The sequence below is a fragment of the Schistocerca gregaria genome, unplaced genomic scaffold, assembly GCF_023897955.1.
Source record: "Schistocerca gregaria isolate iqSchGreg1 unplaced genomic scaffold, iqSchGreg1.2 ptg000632l, whole genome shotgun sequence".
NCBI lineage: Eukaryota > Metazoa > Arthropoda > Insecta > Orthoptera > Acrididae > Schistocerca > Schistocerca gregaria.
Genome location: NW_026062018.1, coordinates 88,684 through 104,979, shown reverse-complemented (window position 1 = coordinate 104,979; position 16,296 = coordinate 88,684). Strand labels below are relative to the sequence as shown.

At 43.2% G+C, this 16,296-nt stretch overlaps 4 protein-coding genes across 6 annotated transcripts; 2 read left to right on the top strand and 2 right to left on the bottom strand.

Moving 5' to 3' along the window:
- Positions 1-1,491: 1,491 nt before the first annotated feature.
- Positions 1,492-6,847, bottom strand: LOC126317447 (nascent polypeptide-associated complex subunit alpha, muscle-specific form-like). Its single transcript, XM_049993111.1, has 2 exons — positions 1,865-6,847; positions 1,492-1,760 (listed from the first exon to the last, which is right to left on the bottom strand). Exons 1-2 carry the CDS (start codon positions 6,732-6,734, stop codon positions 1,714-1,716), a joined length of 4,917 nt encoding a protein of 1,638 aa, XP_049849068.1. The 5' UTR covers positions 6,735-6,847; the 3' UTR covers positions 1,492-1,713.
- A 510-nt stretch (positions 6,848-7,357) lies between these two features.
- Positions 7,358-11,237, top strand: LOC126317444 (RAB11-binding protein RELCH-like). The gene is made up of 3 exons (XM_049993106.1): positions 7,358-7,917; positions 8,119-10,895; positions 10,957-11,237. The coding sequence occupies exons 1-2, from the start codon at positions 7,396-7,398 to the stop codon at positions 10,648-10,650; spliced, it is 3,054 nt and encodes a 1,017-aa protein (XP_049849063.1). The 5' UTR covers positions 7,358-7,395; the 3' UTR covers positions 10,651-10,895; positions 10,957-11,237.
- An 87-nt stretch (positions 11,238-11,324) lies between these two features.
- Positions 11,325-15,459, bottom strand: LOC126317445 (serine/threonine-protein phosphatase 6 catalytic subunit-like). Of its 2 annotated transcripts, XM_049993108.1 has the most exons (6): positions 14,328-15,459; positions 12,649-14,248; positions 12,338-12,484; positions 12,181-12,248; positions 11,929-12,082; positions 11,325-11,841 (listed from the first exon to the last, which is right to left on the bottom strand). In XM_049993108.1, exons 2-6 carry the CDS (start codon positions 12,757-12,759, stop codon positions 11,386-11,388), a joined length of 936 nt encoding a protein of 311 aa, XP_049849065.1. In that variant the 5' UTR covers positions 12,760-14,248; positions 14,328-15,459; the 3' UTR covers positions 11,325-11,385. The 2 variants fall into 2 exon arrangements, with proteins under 2 accessions (XP_049849065.1, XP_049849064.1); XM_049993107.1 differs by lacking the exons at positions 11,325-11,841; positions 11,929-12,082; positions 12,181-12,248; positions 12,338-12,484 and having other exon boundaries at positions 12,846-14,248; positions 14,328-14,911.
- LOC126317446 (survival of motor neuron-related-splicing factor 30-like) lies at positions 15,008-16,242 on the top strand. 2 transcript variants are annotated; one of them, XM_049993110.1, is made up of 2 exons: positions 15,008-15,385; positions 15,451-15,532. In XM_049993110.1, the coding sequence occupies exons 1-2, from the start codon at positions 15,008-15,010 to the stop codon at positions 15,451-15,453; spliced, it is 381 nt and encodes a 126-aa protein (XP_049849067.1). In that variant the 3' UTR covers positions 15,454-15,532. The 2 variants fall into 2 exon arrangements, with proteins under 2 accessions (XP_049849067.1, XP_049849066.1); XM_049993109.1 differs by having other exon boundaries at positions 15,008-16,242.
- Positions 16,243-16,296: the final 54 nt, after the last annotated feature.

Genomic DNA, 16,296 nt, shown 5'->3' with positions numbered 1-16,296 from the left:
GCGGCGCCTATCAGGGAAGAGGTGGATGTCTCTTCAGGTCAGCCTTCTCAAGTGATAGACAGTCGGATTGCGCGCCTGAGAAATAGCGCTGCACCCGAACCCGGAGAGCGAAGACGTCGATACCGTCATGCCGAGGTAATCGTTGAAGAAGAAGAAACGGTCAAAGAACCATCCAGATCTCGGTCGACGACGACAATTTTGATTAGTGAGTTGAAGGATACCGATGCGTTTAGTCACTCGGACGCGAGAAAACCCATAGAAGAGGACATGGAACTGGACGAAGAAGACCAGGCTGCCAGATACGAACGCCTCAAAGCTCTGAGCCTCGCCAAGGAACGTCAAACGCTTCAGAATCAAGAGAGCGACGAAGTCGCGCTTAACGGCAGCGACGGCAAAGATGCGGACTCCTCCAGCGACGAAGATCAAGAGGAGGAAAGCGAGGAAGAAGAAGAAGAAGAGGAGGGCCAAGCAATTAGACCAAGTTTCATCTCCAAGGAAAACCGAGTAACCTTGCAGCGAGAAGAGACAGAATTTGAAAAAGAAGAAAAATTAGAAATCGAAGCCGAATCAGCTCGTCGCGAACGTACACTCGCTCTGGTAAGAGAACAACTCCTTCAGGAAATAGAAGAACGTGACCAAGACGAAGAAGACCCAGAAAACATCTCCGTTAGCGACCTGGAAGAACAAGACGACCCAGACGAAGAATACAAGTTATGGAAAATTCGAGAATTGAAACGCCTCAAACGCGACTACGAAGAATCGGAGGCGTCCCGCTTGGAAAGAGAGGAGCTCGAGCGTCGTCGCAAGATGACAGACGAAGAAGTCATTCGTGAAATGGAAAAGGAAAAAGCGAATGATCCAGGATCTTATTTGAACAAGAACAAGTCCAAGAAAAAGCCCGGTCAGCGCCATTATTCAACAGGCTCTTTCTATCAGGAGGAATTGAAGCAATTTGAGCACACACATGATTGGAACGCTTGTACGGGAGAGGATAAATGGTTTGATAAATCTCTGAATATTCCAAAACCTAGGAAGTCAAAAGTGAAATTGTCTCTGGAAGGAGATACGACAAATAAACAAAACAACCCCTGGCTTCAAGTAAAGACAACCAGACGGATGGCGGAGATTCAAGAAGACAAATTAAAAGTCGTTCCAAGAAAAAAAAGACCTTAAGTATGTACATATCAAAACCTGCTGGAATTGTGTAAACCGTCTCATCTGCTTAAAACGGTCTGCACTTCTCAGAATCAAGTAATTCTATCAGACACCCCAATTCAACGAGTAATATGATTTTTTTAAACCGGCCATCGTACCTCTCGATACTTCCTTCTGGCATCAGCCTGCCGATTTTCAATCTCATCTCCCATTTTCTCCGAAAATGTCCCCTCATTCTAACTTATGCATTCAAAATACAATCATCGTGTCTAAACTAAAAAACTTTCCTATCGTGTCCAAACTAAAAGTTTCTTAAGGCCCTTCTGAGCCGACAAATTGACTAAGATTATATAGTTTATTGTCAGAGCAAACAGTGACATGAAGGCCTCCAAAATGCCTCATATCCACCTTATTTATATGTAACCCCTATCTTCCTGACAACATGCACGTTTTCCAACACAGTCTAAAAAACACATCGGATACATCCCCCAATTGCTTGACACACACTTCTATTTCACCTTGAATCTATGCCTTACAATAAGCTAAGTAGAGATATCATTATCTTTTCCTTGTTTTGTTCAGATGCTCTGAAAGATACAGAAATTCTACAGGAATCAAAACGATGAGTTTAAACCTAAAAGCAGAACTTGTTTTTTGTGCGTCAATCTGCTTATGAAGACGCCATCCCCTTACAACTAAAGCAACGCACTACTGTAACTGTGATCATAGTTGCTCGCAGCATATCGATCGGCCTGTTTCCTCAAAGATGAACGCAAGGCTATCAGAGCCAACACCGAAATCCCTACAGCTACTATGATGGATACCACTACCAGTAAGCCCGCCCAAGTTTTACCCTTCAAAACTATTCCAAAGTGCTCTTCACAATCACTTGATTTATAAGATATAAGGGTGACGGTTGTCTCGTAATGTCCGTTCGAACGCCTATACGTGTTGGTGTATAACACAGGGTTAAAACAGGAATCAGTGCTTTCTGCCCTCATCAATTTAATATTTTTTGAGTTCGCTTCGTCTGCTGATTGCATGAGTGAAATGTCGAGTCTGCCACCATTGGCATAGATCTGCTTTATTTGATTTTCCTCTAACGCCAAATAGACATCTCCCTCAAACTGTTCCATACGATTCACTTTTAGGTAACATTCATCCATGTGCATTTCTAGATCTTTCAATCCGCCGCATTCAAAAATCAATCTAGAATTGGCTAGCAAACTCATATTATTATTAACTGTAACGTGAGATGCTACGATAAGCTCAGAGCCTTCCCTAACAATCAAACCCCTTTCAATCCTGACCTTCTTGTCAATTCTTTTTGTAGATCCTGGCTCAACATCTAACAAATATGGGAATACCCATGCACCATCCTGATAAACAAGACCTTTTTCAAACTCAGTAAAATCATACCCTTCTCGAACTCTACTCTGATTATCGACCGACTTCCAACCGGAGCCATATTTCTTTAAGTTAAAAAAGGAATTTGATTGGTGTATATTACTATCCTTATTTGTCCTTTGGAAGAACACCGGTCCAATTATCGTACAACCATCCGGCAGATTCGGTTCTCGTAATATAAGGCAGTTCTCCGGTAGAATGGGAGGCTCGGGAGCACGTGGGGGGGGATAAACACTGCTCGGAGTCGGGGAGGGGATCACCTGGCAAACAGGTGGGAGACTTGGAGGGAAATTCGGTGATTGCGGCACAGAGACGTCAATTGGGACTTGAATAGGTGGTGCTACTGCAGGTACAAGCATAGGTACAAGATCAGGTGGTGCTATTGCAGGTAAAAGACTAGGTACAAGATCAGGTGGTGCTACTGTAGGTACTAGTGTAGGCACAAGAGTAGGTGGTGCTATTGCAGGTAAAAGACTAGGTACGAGATCAGGTGGTGCTACTGCAGGTACTAGTGTAGGCACAAGAGTAGGTGGTGCTATTGTCGGTACAAGAGCAGGTACGAGATCAGGTGGTGCTATTGCAGGTAAAAGACTAGGTACAAGATCAGGTGGTGCTACTGTAGGTACAAGAGTAGGTACAAGATCAGGTGGTGCTATTGCAGGTAAAAGACTAGGTACAAGATCAGGTGGTGCTACTGTAGGTACTAGTGTAGGCACAAGAGTAGGTGGTGCTATTGCAGGTACTAGTGTAGGTACGAGATCAGGTGGTGCTACTGTAGGTACAAGAGTAGGTACAAGATCAGGTGGTGCTATTGCAGGTAAAAGACTAGGTACAAGATCAGGTGGTGCTACTGTAGGTACTAGTGTAGGTACGAGATCAGGTGGTGCTACTGTAGGTACAAGAGTAGGTACGAGATCAGGTGGTGCTACTGTAGGTACAAGAGTAGGTACAAGATCAGGTGGTGCTACTGTAGGTACTAGTGTAGGTACGAGATCAGGTGGTGCTACTGTAGGTACAAGAGTAGGTACGAGATCAGGTGGTGCTACTGTAGGTACAAGAGTAGGTACGAGATCAGGTGGTGCTACTGTAGGTACAAGAGTAGGTACGAGATCAGGTGGTGCTATTGTTGGTACAAGAGTAGGTACGAGATCAGGTGGTGCTACAGTAGGTACTAGTGTAGGTACAAGAGTAGGTGGTGCTACTGTAGGTACAAGAGTAGGTACGAGATCAGGTGGTGCTACTGTAGGTACAAGAGTAGGTACGAGATCAGGTGGTGCTATTGTTGGTACAAGAGTAGGTACGAGATCAGGTGGTGCTACAGTAGGTACTAGTGTAGGTACAAGAGTAGGTGGTGCTACTGTAGGTACAAGAGTAGGTACGAGATCAGGTGGTGCTACTGTAGGTACTAGTGTAGGCACAAGAGTAGGTACGAGATCAGGTGGTGCTACTGTAGGTACTAGTGTAGGTACGAGATCAGGTGGTGCTACTGTAGGTACTAGTGTAGGCACAAGAGTAGGTGGTGCTACTGTCGGCACAAGAGTAGGTACGAGATCAGGTGGTGCTACTGCAGGTACTAGTGTAGGCACAAGAGTAGGTGGTGCTATTGTCGGCACAAGAGTAGGTACGAGATCAGGTGGTGCTACTGCAGGTACTAGTGTAGGCACAAGAGTAGGTGGTGCTATTGTCGGCACAAGAGTAGGTACGAGATCAGGTGGTGCTACTGTAGGTACTAGTGTAGGCACAAGAGTAGGTGGTGCTACTGTCGGCACAAGAGTAGGTACGAGATCAGGTGGTGCTACTGTAGGTACTAGTGTAGGCACAAGAGTAGGTGGTGCTATTGTCGGCACAAGAGTAGGTACGAGATCAGGTGGTGCTACTGTAGGTACTAGTGTAGGCACAAGAGTAGGTGGTGCTACTGTAGGTACTAGTGTAGGCACAAGAGTAGGTGGTGCTACTGTAGGTACTAGTGTAGGTACAAGAGTAGGTGGTGCTACTGTAGGTATAAGAGTGGGTACAAGATTAGATGGTGCTGCTGTAGGTGCAGGAGTAGATGGTGCTACAGTAGGTGCAGGAGTAGATGGTGCTACAGTAGGTGCAGGAGTAGATGGTGCTACAGTAGGTATAAGAGTAGGTACAAGATTAGATGGTGCTACTGTAGGTACTACTGTAGGTAGAAGAGTAGGTACAAGATTAGTCGGTATTGCTGTAGTTTGAAAAGTAGTTTGTTCTACTGTAGGTACAGTATCAGGCGATGCTAACGTAGATATAACATTACTTGCTCCTGCTGTAGGTATGGAAGTATATGCTCCCTGAAAGACACTAAATGACACTGGTGTATTCTGTGCTTGAATGCTAACTTCTGCTTCAGGTTGATCAGTATTTGATAACTTTTTTAATATTGTCGACTGAACACCGGGTCGTCTATCTGTTTGAAGGGGGAGAGAATCAAGTATTAATGGAGATTCTGATTCTAATTCTTCTGGAGTTACATCACTTATATGGGACCCCATAACTAAGGGGATGATGTCGGGACTTAACATAGAAATCCCGCTGGGCGTTAGTTTACGTGAAACAGAATCTATTATAGATTCGGCTTGACTATGGTTTAAGGAGTTCAGTAAATTAGCTACGACTTCACCCTCATCTACTAAATCATCGAGAGCATTTATATACACTGGAACTTTAGTATTTAACTCATTGGGATTTGCATTCGGTACGTAGCTATTTAGTATTTTAGTAATAGTTTCTGGTGTCAAGTTTTCATAAGAGTTTGTATTTAGAATATTATCAAAAGTTGGCATTAGAAGGCTAATATCACTTGCGTCTAAAGTATTAAGCAGATTCGTTAACAGTTTTTGTACATCAACAGAGTTTGGCAGTGAATTGACTATATTCGAAATTGTAGAATCCAGGTCATTAGGCTGAACATTGTTTAAGTATGTTGGCAATACGTTGAATATAGAATCAGGCGATAATTCTGGAATATCTTTGTTTTCTAAATTTGGAGAAAGCAAAGATACTATCTCTGGGGTTGCATTGGGATTCGATCCATCAATGACTCCTGATATTATATGCGCCTTGTTTTGATCTGGAGGAGCTGATTTGATTAGCTCAGGAACTATAGATTGTATTAGACTTGGTGACATGGTCGGGACACTAGCCGGTATTTGATCAGTAAAAGTAGATGGACTAAACGATGGACTTGCTGCATCAACTGAAGATTCAACAATTGCTGGACCAACAGCTGGTGATTTTTTATCGACGACGTTGAGCGTATGTAATAATGTGCCAAGTGAATCAAAGTCATCTGGCAGTGACTTTATTATATTTGGAATGTATGTTTTAGATGATATTGGGGGGCTCACTTCGACAAGAATTGGGACTATCGAATTAATGGTGGCAGATTGCAGATTTGAAATCTTGTCCACGGATATGTACGGGGCCAATAATGGTGATAAAGTATTCTTTTCAACATCATTTAAAGATTCAAGCAAGACAGTTGCTACATCAGATATGGTTATGTTGTCCGAGGCTTTATCTAATAAACCCGGGATAATAGATTCCATGGACTCAGGTTGCATGTTATTAACCATTGCAGGCACTACTTCATTAATGAGTTCAGGTGATATCAACGAAATGCTCGGTATACTCAGTTTTTCTATGGTACTCGGTAATATCTCCGGAATTAAGACAGGATCTATGCTGTTTAATATTTGGGCTACAACACTCCCTACATCGGTCGTCGATGGGAGTTCGTCAAATACGTCTGGAAGGTTTTGATTCAACTCTGGTAAACTATATTTGCTGACCACAGACGGTAGTACGCCTTGCATAGCATATGGAGATAATGCTGGAATATCAGACAGACTCAGGAGTGGAGCGACAACAGGTATCAGAACGTCGACTTGTTCCTTAGATAGACCATTTAATACTTCTATAGCTATCTTTACACGATTAAAACTCGGAGGAATTGCTTCTATCATCACGTTAAATGAATCCGCCAAGTCGTCAATTTCTACATTATTTAACGCAGTAGAAATACTGTGTACTAATTGAGATGTAGATATCGAACTAACGAAGGTGTCAAGGTCCAAGCCACCAATAGTTGTACTCTCAGCCTTTAGAGAAAGTAGCAGTAGAATCAAAGATACACACGCGAACACAGATTTCATGATTTATTCAGAAGATCACGAATTCTGCTGGAACCACGTGAAGGACAGTACGTTGAATTTAGAACTTATAGAGTTAGCTTAAAGTGACTTATTAAGCTGAGTATTGCAAAATGAATTACAGCTTATTCTGCAGCTGTAAAATATCAGTGTGCTTGGCAGCTGTAAAATGTCAATTCATTCTATTTTTAGAATGATAATTGATGTTTTGACATGCACATATCTTGGAGATAATTCAATGCCCTGAAAATTTGTAAATCGCATAGATAATATGATGAAACTTATACAAATCATGTTTCGCGAATACTAGTATATGCTTTTATTTGAGTTGATCAACTGGCACGATACAAAATGGCAGATTTGAAAACAACGGCTATTTTTAGATTGTTGGTACAGGATATCGAAAGCCTATAGCTCTAGCACAGAACTATGAATTACTATTCCTCAATACAATCCAACACATATATCTAAATTTAGGCCAAATATAGTTAGACGTGATAAATGAAGCACGTTACAATCCAGCAGGATGAATCATTTAGCCGTTAGTATTCAGAAGTGACCCAATTTGTGTATACCTGTGAAAATTTATTACAATATATTTTTTAGGTGGTACGAACAATTTTGTTACTAAAAACGGTCTTTCGTAAGCAAGCATTAGCTTATTATGGATGTGGATGAAGAGTTAAAAGAAATTAGCCAGATATTCAAATTTTTGGTTCGAAATGAATTCTTTCTTACATGTTTAGAATTGTATCAGGAATGTGTAGAAAGAGGTCAAATTGTATCATCTATGAAGGAATTGTTTACAATGCCAGGGTTAAAAAATATTCAATGCAAAAAAAATCCGGGTTTACCAGCGGCAGATTTGATTCCTATAGCTTCTTTTCAAGGAACCAAAGACAAGTTGCCGGATCCTATTTCGTCATCGGATTTAATCAGAAAGAATTTCATTTTAGAGCAGGAATTAAAAAAAGAGAGGAAGGCGTTGCAGGACTTGAGAATTAGCTTCTCTGAATTGTTGGTAAGCAACTACTTAACTTTACATACCGTCAAAGAAGACGGAGTCGAATCTTTGAGAATTGAGCGTCCGACATCAAAGACAGAAGTAGAAGTTGTAAATTATTTGATTGAAAAGTACATGAACTCGCAGGGGTACAAAATGTCTTCTATTGCGTTTACATCTGAAGTACGTAAACTGTGTAATTTTTTTTGAGTTTTGAGAAGCGAATCATCAAGACGAAAATTGATAGAACGATGGAAAAAAGTTGTTTAGAATGCGCATGTATGCATGTGGACGTGTGTATAGTATATATGTAGTATATATGTGCAGAATGAAATATATGTGTATATTACATATCTAGATAAGTTGACGAAGAGATGAGAGTAGGTGGGCCAGAAGTTTGAAGAATGGGCAAGAGAAGGTGATAGTGTGGGGGTGAAGGTGCCTGAGCCGGTATCTATTGTTTGGTTGTATCGGAGTTACTATGGCATATCAAGGGCAATAGGAGAGGATAATCGAGAGGATCTGTACTCGGTTATAGAGGAGCTATGTGATATAGTAGAGAAGCTGAGAGTACGCACTATGGAGGTGGAAAGGATACTAATGCATGGGGAGGAGAGATCTAGACTGAGGAGGGAGAGTTTGGATGGCATGGGGATGGAGAAGAAGGGAAAGAAAAAGGTCGCAAATGTTTCTTTGGAGGATGGATGGAGCGACAAAGTCGATGAGAGCCGAAGGAAAATAGAGTCAGTGACTGGGGAAATGGTTAGAATACCTATTAGAGGGGAAGTGGAGAAGATAGTGAAGAGATGCAATAGGAACTACGGTTTTTTTTTTGCCCAGAACGAGCTACAAAAAGGAAGAGATGGAAAGATGGAAAGTCAATTAAACTTGCTTCGTAGTTCGAAGAACGAGGAGGCGGTGATTGTAAGTATGTTGGGGGACACTATTCCAGAAATTATGTATGGACTTGTATTAGAGAAGCGCGAAAGGTTGGTGCCTGTGATTTTATCGGTGATATGTTGTCATCCGGAGGAGCGAAAGAGGATGGAAATGACTAGCGTATTGTTTGCTCTGTTCCGCACGCCGGATGAGAGGCAGAGAAAGATAATTGTGGATGGGTTCATTCATTTAGCGCAAAAGATCGGAAAGGAAAGGACAAGTTTAGAGATACTCCCAGTGATAGCGGAGGCAGTTTTGTCGGATGTCGTAGAAAGGCGTGTTTTATGTGCAGAAATTTGTGGATGGTTATCTGTATGCGTGGAGCCGAAGATGCGTTTGAGTTTATTGTTATCGATTTTGCAGCAGTTGTTGGGAGATCGATCTCCGAGCGTGCAATTGGCGGTTGCGGTCAATTTAGGTCGGGTTTTGATTGTGGGTGAAAGTGAATTAGATGAAGAGAGATGTGAGTGTTTAGATGATGTTAAGTATCAGCAGATTGTCGAGTTTGTGAAAGAGTTGCTCAATGTTGAAGACATTGTAGCATTGCAAGTGGTGAGAGTGACGTTGATTCCGATTTTGGGAGACTTTTTAGACAGATATGGAGTGCTTCGCGAGAAGCTGTTGCCGGATACGGTAGAAAAATTGAGGGAGGCGATAGAGAGAAGAAGAGATAAGTCGGAGGACTTCGGACGGACAGAGAGCGTTCAAGTGTTAACGGACGTACTGATATGTCTCTGTCCGCTGCTATATGAGATTGCTTTAATGGAGTCCGGTGTGGGCGAGCCAAATGCGCTAGAATATAAGAATGAGGGACTACGGAGACCGGAAGGCAGTCGTCGGTACATGTCTTTCGTGTCCGCATTCTCAGAAAAAAGAAAAAAAAGTTTAAGGAAGAAGTTCGACTGTTGGGTTAACGAGAGGTCTGATGAAGCACTGATCCAGGATGATTTGAGAATATTGAGATGGTATGTGCACGATTTGGTGTCCAAGATGGTGAGCGTGGCGTGTGAAGTAGAATCTGATCAAGCGGTAATCGGCGCGATTTGCAGTTTGTTGGCAGTCTTTGGACAAGAGTTTGGCGAGGCGTTGACATCGAAGGTAACCCAGCCTTTTTTCGAGAGCGAAATAAACCGTCTGAGTGAGGAAGCAGAGCAAGGAAATGAGGATGGGCTAGAGAAAAGAGCAAAACTGATGACTATATATATTGGAGGTGTATTAAGCGTGTTGAAAGGCACCCAATTGCAATCTTGTTTACGGGATAAATTAGTCAAAATGTCAACTGGATGCAATGGGTGGAACATGGACCATTTTGGCACATTTGAGTCGAGTTTGGATTTTCTGATCAAACATTTTCCGGAACATCGCCAGACGCTTTTGTCCAGTTTGTGGGAACTAATTATCTATGAAGACGAACGAGTTCGAAACTCAGTATTGCGCGTTTTGCGATATTCAATACCTTATTCAAATCCGTCGGAGTTGTCGTCTCGGATTATCCCTGCGTTGATGACTATGTCATCAGATTCAGACATAAGGGTTCGATGCGGCGTGATATCCATATTTGGAGATTTGCTCAAGACAGAAGACATCATCAAGGTGGACAAAATCACCACCCATCTCAGTTCTCTACTAGATGAATGTTACCTTAATTTCAAAATTGTGATACAATGTGCAAAAACTTTAGTGGACACAATTCCGTTCGTTACGCCTGAGCTCAGAGACAAATTTGTTCTTCCACAAATAATCAAATTGGCCAAGCGCGCCTCAGAAGAAGACGACCTGAACAGACAAAAGGAACTAGCGGACGTGCTCTGCGAGGGATACGACACCCTCAGTCGCCTCTCGGTAACAAAGGAGGTCATCAGGCAACACGTCCTTCCTGGTTTGACATATCTACAAAAAACGAGCGAAGTTCTGACGAACGAGAAGAGAAAAGCGATGAGTGACATGATAGCAAAGATGCGTCCTATCGCGTCGTGAAAAAAAGCTTTTCTAACTTACAGTAAAAAATACTTCGTTCTATTCTTTTATATAGAGACAGAAAAGTCGCTCACGTGGGACACTCATCGTAATTGTGTGAGCTGACATCATTAGACAGCGCATCAAAGAAGTTTTCTCACAAAAAATTTCGTGGTTCGTTAGAGAGTTGAACCTTCGCATTGTCGTATTTAGGTGGCGTTCGATTCTCCTCGTCCCTACGGTAAATCAGTTCGTCCTTGGAGCAGGTGCGTAGGCCAAAAAGGTCTTGGTGAGAAAGGGCATTTCTAACGTAACTGTGTTTGGCAGGTAGAAAAAAAAATGACAGATCATCGCCGAAACGCCAGTCTAGCCCTATATATCCAGAAGAATCGTTTGTGCTCCTTCTGAGATTTTGATCGTACCATCCTACGGCCAAACTCGAGCAGTTTCCGCTGACACAAAGAGATTCGAAGTTGGTTTTTCTCGTAGTGGTCTAGTTCAGCTTCCAGCTGAGTCATCAGATCCTCTAGATCTACACGGTAGAGGCAGGAGGTCAGGACTTTCCCTTACAGAGTATCTTTGTGGAACACGGTGTACCTCGCAACACGCCGGACATGCTACGCCTCCCGTCTTAACTGGACATAAAAAAAGCAAAAAAAACCAGATACAATAATATTATGTACACACGCCTGATATGACTGCGCAAAGTAGAAAGATCATATGTCCGATATTTATGTAGAAAGATGACTGAATATCTCAAAAGAAATAGGAGTGTTTAGTATCTGGAATAACTCGCTCTTCGTCCGAGACAGCGTTGAATAATTTGAATTCTCGGTTCAGATTTTCGTCAAAGGCCAAAATGCTTGCAATATTACCGCAACGGTAGCAATAGTTAGGTGCCGACCACACAGTGACTAGCTTGTCATCGAAGTGGTACTTGTATCCCTCTTGTACGAGCTGATGTGCGCGACAGATCAGCGTTAGATCATTGAGGTGAATGAACTCGTGAGCGACGTTAAATCCGAAAAGCCATCCGGCACCGCGCGGAGAGACTTTCCAGTTCTCTATATTCTCTGGGTCGCTCCAGACGAGATCGCAAAATGCTCCTTCTTGAGGAATCTCCATGTTGCGATTGATTGTGCTGATCTGATCTAACAGACTTACCTCGGGCGAAAGGCCCCCATGCACACACAAGATGCGGTTATCGATCAACTAGAATAAAAATGTCATTAAGACTTGAAAAAGAAACCTCATAACAAGATTTTTTTCGCTACAACCCTCGAAACCCTGAACACGTACCGCAGCTATTGTCAACAAATCAAACACCTGAGTACAATACCTCCAAGTGTTGGCGTTTCCATACTTCTGTTGGCATTCGTCATAGAACCCATATACCTGCGTAATCTGCCTCGTTTCGTGGTTCCCCCGCAACAGCGTAATCTTGTCTGGATACCTACACGCCCGCAATAAATGCGGTAGAGAAATGTATTCTGTCGGTCACAAGTGCAAATATAGATAATACCCTCCTTCAACGCGCAGCAGTAACCGTACCTGACCTTCAGTGCTATCAAATAGGTGAATGTTTCTAGACTGTAGTAGCCTCTATCTACGAAGTCTCCCTAAAAAAAAAAAGTTAATTTTCTCTAAATCGGCACCACAGATCCCCCTTCATGTATACCGCATGCAATCACCTCCATTCCAGACTTACCATGAATATGTAATGTGTTTCCGGCAGCGCTCCACCAGTCCTAAATAGTGCCAACAAATCGTAAAATTGGCCATGTATGTCCCCGCAAACCGTAACTGGCGAGGAGACCGGTTGTATGTTCGATTCCTCGACCAAATAATCCTTCACCTTAATCGAAAGCGCAGTTCACAGTCAGTTAGACGTCCCGGATGGGGGACGCGAGTCCCTTCGTAACATTTCGTAACACATCCGTGCAAAAAAGCCGTCACAGTACTCGAGAAAAACATCTGCCCACCACCATACATACGTCACACACACTCAATATCACATACTCGCTCACACAACAACTTGATTTGATTCTCTGGCAGGGTTTTGCATTCGCTGAGTGCTTCAATCCATTCATCCAATTCCTTTGAAGTGATACTGTCCGATATCGCAGGCATGGTCGTGTTTAGATGAAAGTTGCGCTTGTGCGCTGTGATAGGATGAAACACAAAATAAACGAGCCATCTTCTCTCAATATGCTATCTTATTTGTGTTTTCCATATGCTGATTTTTATTTTCCATGCACAGTTTCATTCTTCTGCGTATACAAGGTAACACGATCTAAACTTTATATAGCAGAATACGTGCAATCGTGCTCCGAAGCCTGCAGCAATAAATTGCGCACTTGCCGTGTAGAGCGCGAGTCTTTTTTCGCGCACTATCGAGCTCCCCTTTCTGTTCTAAGCACATGCGCTCGTCCCTTCTGCGGACGTGCCTTGTACCCACTTCAAACTGTCCTCCGACGCTGCGCGCGCGGAAAGACGCTTTCTCGCCCTACAAAAAGTTATGCCCCTCCCTGCACGCACGAGAAACAAAATTATACCACTCTTCCTCAGGCCACTGTCGAGGGGAACAAGCCCGATGAGGCGTCCTATTATCCACATGAAGGGAACACAACTTGACGCCACCAAGGACTGTTAAGTTTCTCCCAACCAGTACATGCTCTTTCTTCTAAGCCAAAATACTGACTGCACGTGCAACACATGCTGTCTATGGCGTGCCTGTCAGCGTCTCCTCTTGTGCTTCTTTTTAGAGGGTAGCATTATGTCTGAAATTTCGTGCGCAGTTCTAGGCAAAGATGTGAATAGGAATGACGGTCACGGTCCGCATTCGACCCACACCACCATTGTGCTCAGAAATATGTGGCGTGGGAGATAGACACACCCCGCCACGCCCCATGCTCATTTCTAACTGCGGCGCCTTTACTTTCAAACCAGTCACGCTCCAATCAAAATACATCTTTTTTTGTTGCCGTTAAGCGCATACACCGCGTCTGCAAGAGATATGCACACACACGTTCCTAACGTTGATGGATTGAAGTGTTTGGAGCATCGCACCAGCCTTCAATTTCGTGGGAGCCGACGAGGATGTCTAGTTCTACATAGACGATGTCCTGCAGATTCAAGTCATTTTTTTGCGCCAATTCAGTTGGTCTGAACTGATCGGATGGCAGGTTTTCTTCTGACCCGTGCAATGAAGTTGCCTGCCGCAGAAAATTTGAGACGTAATAGATGATGATGGCGGTCGAGAAAATGACGAGGGCAAGTCCAATGCACGCAGTGATGATTCTATTCGTCTTGTTGGATACCGAGATTTGATCTTCTGTGTCAGAACTGCCAAATAGCTCGTACAATGTATCGGCAGTCTTGCCTAGATAGACACAGAGGGCGGTAGGCGGCAAAATGCCTATAATGGACGGAATCAGGTAGACCAGAAACGGGCAATTAGTTATAGAAAAGACATAGGACGTGATAGAGATTGGAGTCATCGGGGAGAGGCGAGAGAAAAAAATAATCCATCCAACCTTTTCAGAGCTATCGATCTTATTCAATAGCAAGTAAAGATAAGTCGAGTTGTTCGCCCAATTGCGAACGTATTTTTTAATGCCTAGAAGGAGGTATTAAAAAAGTGTGCATTGATTAATGGATAACGGTTATGACAGCGAACGTTATGGCACATGACGTACACAACTTGCCGATGATGTAGCATAATAACATTGATGTGGAGCAGCCGATCCAAGATATTAGAGTACCAAGAACGAATCCCCACGAGAAGCCGGTGAAAATGACTAAAGGAGCACTAGGGAGACACAGAAGATTGAAAAGAATTTGCAGGGTGAGAGTAATTGACACGCTAGTCCTTCGATCTAGCGAATTGATCCAGACGATGATCGCTTGGGTAACAGTTCCCAATGGAAGGAAAAAACATGCAAAAATGAAGAGCAAGAGGAAAATGAGCAACCATATTGGATGTCTTCTAACCGGCCATATACATTCCTTCACATAGAGGCATCCATTCCAAAACAAGAGAAAAGGTGCATAGGTCTTGATTGTGTTCAACTTATTTTTGATCATGCTGGCATTTCGTTAAGATTATGGCGAGAGAGTTCGGAGGTGAGAGATACATGCGTATGGAGTACGCATGCAAGTCTAGACTGGATGTGATGCTTGTGGTGCTTGTGTTTTTCTGTACCTCTAGGAAGGTGGGATGGTACGTGACGATTTGAAAAAGTCCAGTACGGTGGAAATGGGGTAAATGGGTGGTGCAAAACGTAAGAATAGTTTTATTCAAGCGCAATAGTTTTTAACAAAGTAAAAGAACTTTTCTAGAAAAAACTAACAAAAAATTATATACGTCGAACGTAATATGTCAGAGACTATCTCCCAGGATGACTTAAAATCTCAGTTGGCAGAGTACGAAGAACAACTGCAAGAAATAGATGCACTGATTGAAGGAGATCCCACTAATGAGGAGTACCTCGCGCTCAAGCAATCAACCTTGGAGTTAGTATTAGAACTGCGCGACGTTCTTAAACCCGCGACTTTCTTGAACGTGCATGAAACACAGACACTTCCAGCCGGCTTGAATCCTTCGCAATCGGAGGGTTCTACTATTGAGCAGCCAGTTTCGCTGGCGCAGGTCGCCATCGACTCCGGGCTGTATGTGGGTCTCATTTGCGACACCGTGTGGCCAAGGGATGGGCAGTGGTACCCTGCCATCATAGAAAGCATTTCAGATGTGGGTGTACGTGTTAAATTTGCTAGGTATGGCGATGTTCTTACCGTAGATCCTAAATATGTTCGTCCAAGTGAAAAAATAGTAGAGTACATCGAAAGGCGAAACCCGTGCTCGACCGGTGGTCAAGACGTCTCAGGAATTCAACCGATGACCAAGCGGACGTTGCCGAGTCACTTACATATTTTGGAAACAGATGACCAGCACACCCGCGAGGTCAAAAGAAAGAAAATTAAACTGTGGAAGCAAGAAAGAAGAAAAGAAGAACGAGATTTGCTAGACCACAAATCAAAAATGACGTGGCAGCTCTTCAACAAGAAAATGACCAGTAAAAAGAAGCTGGGTATGAAGAAGGAATCTATATTCAAGAGTTCGGAAGGTGGCAGAATCGGAGTCACTGGGTCAGGAAAAGTTATGACACAAGCCTCGCAGTACGAACACATTAAAAAACAGAGCTCCGGATATTTACCGTCTGTAGCTGCTACAAATACTTTGACAGCTTGCGAGCCGTTGACACAAAAACAAAGCCGTCACACAGAAAATATTGCGTCAGATGACCATGTTCGCCATACACAAGCGAAGTGATAGTGTGTTCGGAGGTTGGCGTCAAATGCGCGGTTTTTGCACTAGTAGCGATGACCCCTCCTACACAGAGGCTATAAGAAGAATCCGCTGAGGAGAGGGGTATACAGAGCACAAGACGCGCGCGTACATGAGATGTCGTCAGCGAGACGAATTGTGTATGCTATTGGCGATCAAAATGGAGCACAGGACTGGAGCAGCATTTGTGCATTCACGCGTCTGTGATTCTCTGTCGCCTGCGGATGATGCTGGCTCGTAGTTCTCAAGAAGGAGAGTTATATCAACGTGTGTAGATGTCATTAAAAAAACAAAAAAAAAAATAGAAGTGATTCAATGTT